This window comes from Lactuca serriola, chromosome 1 (genome assembly GCF_051521515.1).
Source record: "Lactuca serriola cultivar US96UC23 chromosome 1, Lser_US96UC23_V15, whole genome shotgun sequence".
Taxonomy (NCBI): Eukaryota; Viridiplantae; Streptophyta; class Magnoliopsida; order Asterales; family Asteraceae; genus Lactuca; species Lactuca serriola.
This window is the reverse complement of record NC_136408.1, coordinates 699,179-704,207: the sequence shown is the minus strand read 5'-3', so window position 1 is coordinate 704,207 and position 5,029 is coordinate 699,179. Positions and strand designations below refer to the sequence as shown.

General features: G+C 38.8%; 1 protein-coding gene across 1 annotated transcript; it reads left to right on the top strand.

Annotated features, from left to right (window-relative positions):
• Positions 1 to 1,368, top strand: LOC145067267 (uncharacterized). Its single transcript, XM_079014449.1, has 2 exons — positions 1 to 1,070; positions 1,163 to 1,368. Exons 1-2 carry the CDS (start codon positions 176 to 178, stop codon positions 1,267 to 1,269), a joined length of 1,002 nt encoding a protein of 333 aa, XP_078870575.1. The 5' UTR covers positions 1 to 175; the 3' UTR covers positions 1,270 to 1,368.
• The last annotated feature ends 3,661 nt before the right edge of the window (positions 1,369 to 5,029 follow it).

Sequence of the window (5,029 nt, the reverse complement as noted above, 5' to 3'; positions counted from 1 at the left end):
ATGGTGGAGAATTAGTGAATCGTCATTCACTTACCTTCAAATTGTTTGCATGTTAGATTACGGTATCCCTTTTCTAATATGTAAATATTGTTGTTGGATCCTAGCCCTAATTTTTCTTATTGGGTGATAATTAGGGATTCAAATTCTAATCTATCTTTGTCCTTTCTATTTGTAGATGTCAAACGCAAACAACGTTGCTGCTAGTTCATTCACATTGATGAGCCTTTGCCAAAAGGTGACTTTCGATGGGACGAACTTTAGCGAATGGATAAGATACATTCGCACGATTGCTCGCTACGAGGATAAGGAGTATGTCCTTGATGAGAAGCTCGAGAAGATCAAACCGGAAATCGCTACTCCGGCTAAGATGACTGCTTTTGAGACTCATGAACGTGATGCAACGAAGGTTCATTGCATCATGATAGCCACAATGAACGCCGAATTCCAAAAGTCCTATGAGGACATGTATCCGTACGAAATGCACCAAGACATGTTGGAGAGATACCACCAAAACGCGAGGCAGGAGCGTTACGAGATTTTCACTAACATGGTTTCCGCCAAAATGGGTCATGGAGAATCACTTACCGTGCACCTGCAAAAGATGCAAAGGTATGTCGACCGTCTTCGCAAGTTGAATGTTGACTTTGGGGAAGACTTGGCGATCGACATGGTGCTTCACTCTTTGCCTCCGTGTTACAATCAATTTAGGATGACCTACCACATGAACAAAGAAGATATCACCCTAAGTAAGCTCCAAGGTCTCCTTAGGGTTGCTGAAAGAAACCTCAAGGACGAGTCTGCTGCACCAACTCCCAATCCACCTGCTGCTCCTGTTTTGGCTATTGGGCAAGGAAGAGGAAAGAAGAGGAAGGCTTCGTCTAAGAACCATCGCAAGGTTAAGTCCCGAGACGGTGCCTCTTCTAGTAGGACCAAAGTTGATCCTACTAAACCATGTCCTAACCCAAAGGATGCAGAGTGCCACCACTGCCATAAAATAGGACATTGGAAGAGAAGCTGCCCAGAATACCTGCAAGCTATCAAGGAAGGAAAGATCAAGCCATCATTCGCAGGTATTTACACATTCAAATCTAATAATTCATCTCATGCTATTTCTTGGGTCCTTGATACCGGTTGTGGTTACCACATTTGTAATGATTTGCAGGGACTAAGAAGAAATATGGATGTGGAGCATCGAAGAAAAAATGTAATCATGGGGAACAGAAGATCGTCACATGTGACCAAGATTGGAGTGTATTCTTTAGTGCTTAGAAATGGTTTATGTTTAGATTTGAACAATTGTTGCTATTCGCCAGAAATGGCAAGAAACATTATTTCATTTCATGGTTTTTTTAGACAAGGTTTTAGATTTTCTTTTAATAATGAGAATGGTTCTATTCTTGCTTATCTAAATGGTGTCTTATATTTTGAAGCAATACCGTGTAATGGAATTTATGAAACTGTTATGATTGTAGATAACTTAGGAAATGATGTTTTATGCATGGATTCTTCCAATGGTATGGATAGATCATCCTTGTGGCATTGTCGTCTTGGACATGTCAACAAGAAGCGCATAGCCCGACTCCAAAAGGATGGAGTGTTGGAGTCATTCGACCTTGGGGAAGATGACACATGTGAGTCTTGTTTGCTTGGAAAGATGACTAAGTCACCCTTCACTAGTACATGTAAAAGGGGTGAGGGTCTATTGGACCTAATACATACCGATGTATTTGGACCGTTTAGATCAACCACTGTCACACCCCCGAACCAGACGGCGGAAACGTCCGGGGGCTGTTGTGACTCAATTGAATACCATAACATTGAATATATATGAAACATAACAACATTCGTCACCATGCATTAACATAGTACAACCAGTAGCGTTTACATGAAATACATTGTTTAAACATTACATTCCCAAAAATAAGTTGTTCGGTTCGTACATAAATAAACTGCAAGCCACCACTGAATATTATTTCCTTTGTATCACTGGTTCCCTGAGAATACAAGTATTTTGAAAAACGTCAACATATGAAATGTTGGTGAGTTCATAAGTGGTGTTTTGAAATCCAATGTTTTGTATTGTTTGAAAACCACCAGAAAATCCGATATTTTCTGAAAATAGTATAGTCAAAAAGGTGTGAAGATCCATAGGTATGCTTGTTTGTTTCTATACTTGTAAAAATTGTTCATTAAAATTGTATGCATTTCGAATTCGATATGTATTGAGAAACCTAGGAAAACCCGATGTTTTCCTAATTCTTTGAGTTCCATGAAGTTACGTTGAAACCATTGCAAAAAGAGTAGTCTCATTCCCAGGCGACGTTGGATTATTTTTGAGCATGATTAATTGCTACAAACACGCATTACACAAACGACCAGTTTATAGCTATACTAACGATCCCGAAGGCGTCGTCCGTACTAATCACGTTATCCAACCGCCCTGACTACGTGTCGTCCCACATCCGAAGAGAAAGAGGACACGAAGACCTCTATGACTCTATTAACCGGTTGGGGATAAAATGTGTACGAGGGGTCCCCGACCCGCCTCGCAAAAAAAATGTAGACTTTACTAGCAATACCAAAGGACCCTTGGGGACCAGTAGTATACGAGCCATTGAAAGTCCCTCTACGTTGTGCCAAGTCGGTGAAACCCAACACTTCGTAGAAAAAAAAATGTCTTCGGGCCTTAAGATCAGGTCATTGGGCTAGCTAGGCCCAACAAACAAGATTTTACACTTTTGGGGCCCAAAGATGGTGCGTAGACGTCTGTGCACACTCGCATGTAAATTGAGTTCCCAAACGTTATTTGTATGTATCGTAGTGTCGCCATGTTAGTAGTTTCGGATTTTCATTGGTTCGAGACCGAACCAATTCGTTTTACAACGATTTTGGTATTGGAGTGTATTGTATTTTGTCGATAGTCGCGGTACCATTGTTTGATCAAATTGCATGTATTGAATTAGCCTTGAAAGTTTTCTGTTTCAGCCCCTCATTGTTTGTAAAATTTACTTTTTCAACCCTTTAATTGAATACTTTCCGGTTTGGTCCTTAAATCAATTTTCTTGACATTTTAACACCAAAAATTATTGAAATTAATATTTTTCAGCATATTTTCCATAGAAAACAGTTTAAGTCCCTGAAAATGCAGTTTTCTCGGTTATAACTCTTCTTTTTCGCAACTTTGACAATTTTGGCCCAAATTGTAAGATTTTTGCAACTTTGGTCCTTTTTAAATTTAAAAGGAATTTTAAACCTTTGAAAAGGATTTGGAACACTTATAGTCCACTGTTTTATAGAAAAAATACAGTTTTGGCCCTCCAAAACAGAAAATCTCGCATAATGGGCCTCATTGGGCCGAAAATGTCATTTTTAGCCCATTAAGCTTGAAATTTATGTTTTTAATCCTCTAAATGAGTAAATTTCCAGAAATTGTTTTATTGAAACTGTTTTGGCACACCTCATCCATCAGAATTCGTGATATGTCAATTTGGGCCCTTAATTTTGTATTTTTCACATTTTAGGCCCAAAATTTGTGTTTTTAGCCCAAAGAAAATTGTTACTAAACCACTTAGCTATTTTTCTTGAAACATTTTGTATGTAGAAATATATTTGATGCTAAAATCATTTAACATAAGATATATCTCGGTTTTGAGGGGTTTTATGGCTAGATCCAACATTATAACACACAAAAGCATACATGTAAGCATGGAAATCATACAAGGCATACCAAACACATATAGATCTACACTTTCACTTGTATTCCCCCCCCCCCCCCCCCACAAAACTCATAAAAACAGAAAATAGGGGGTATGAAGCTCACCTTGGGTGTGGTTTCGGTTTTTGGAAGAAAAGATGGAAGAAAACTTGGTGATTTTTGGCCTTAGCACCTTTCCTTGGTAGATCTCGAGTTTGGTGACTTCTAAGGTGCATAATCACAAGTTGGAATAGATTTAGAAGAGGTTTTTGATGGAATGAAATAGCTAGATCATGGATTAGTCATCAACTTACCTTAGATGATGATTTTTGGTGATGGATTTTCCTTGTGAAGCCCTTGATTCACGAAATTTTTGAAAGAGGAGGGAGGATTGTTCTTCAAGACTTGGAGAGTTTGGAATAGATTTTTGTGGTGTGTGTGTGTGTGTTTTCGGCCGAAAGAGAGAGAGAAGGGAGAAGTAGACCATGAAGTGATACTTGCATGGAGGTATGTGACATGTTGCATGGAAGTCCTTTGGTTAATTATGAGGTGTCACTTGAAAGTCAACTCTTTCTTGGATTTGGGCCTTGGGCCGAGATTTTTGGGAGAGAAAGAAAAAAAAATTGGGCCTTTTCCCCGAAGACCACTATTAGAGTTAATTTGGGTGTTTATTGACCTTATAAAATAAAATTGTGATTTTTATGCTTTAATAAGCTAGATTAGGTTAATCATGGATCAAAGCTTTCAATTCATTTCATTCTAGGCCCAACATGGCCCAAAATGTTGAAATAAATTAGTGTGGGTCCAATTAGAGCCCAATTAGGGTTCTAAGCCCATGATAGTCTAATTGGAAGCTTATTGGTCCATTTGGATCCAATAAGGAAGTCCTAGTCCAAAATGGAAATAAACAAGGACTTCTAGGGTCTCCAATTGTTTGATGACTATTTGTAGCACTTGTATGATGTATTTTATTGAAGTTTTTGAAGTCATAATCATAGGTGTCAATCATGTTCTTAAGTTTTTGATTCACATTAGCTTGAATGTATATATTACATGACACAAAATTTCCAGTTGTGACATCATCCCCCCGTTAGAGGGAATTTCGTCCCGAAATTCTGTTTGAAAGCTAGATTTGAGAATGCTAGAATAGGTGAGGGTACTTTTGCTTCATTTGATCTTCGCGTTCCCACGTGAATTCTGGCCCACGCTTTGCGTTCCATTGTACCTTCACGATTAGGATGCGACTTTGCTTAGTACGCTTCACCTCCCTGTCCATGATTTCGATTGGTTCTTCGACAAACAGGAGATTCTCATTGATTTCGATTTCGTCAAGAG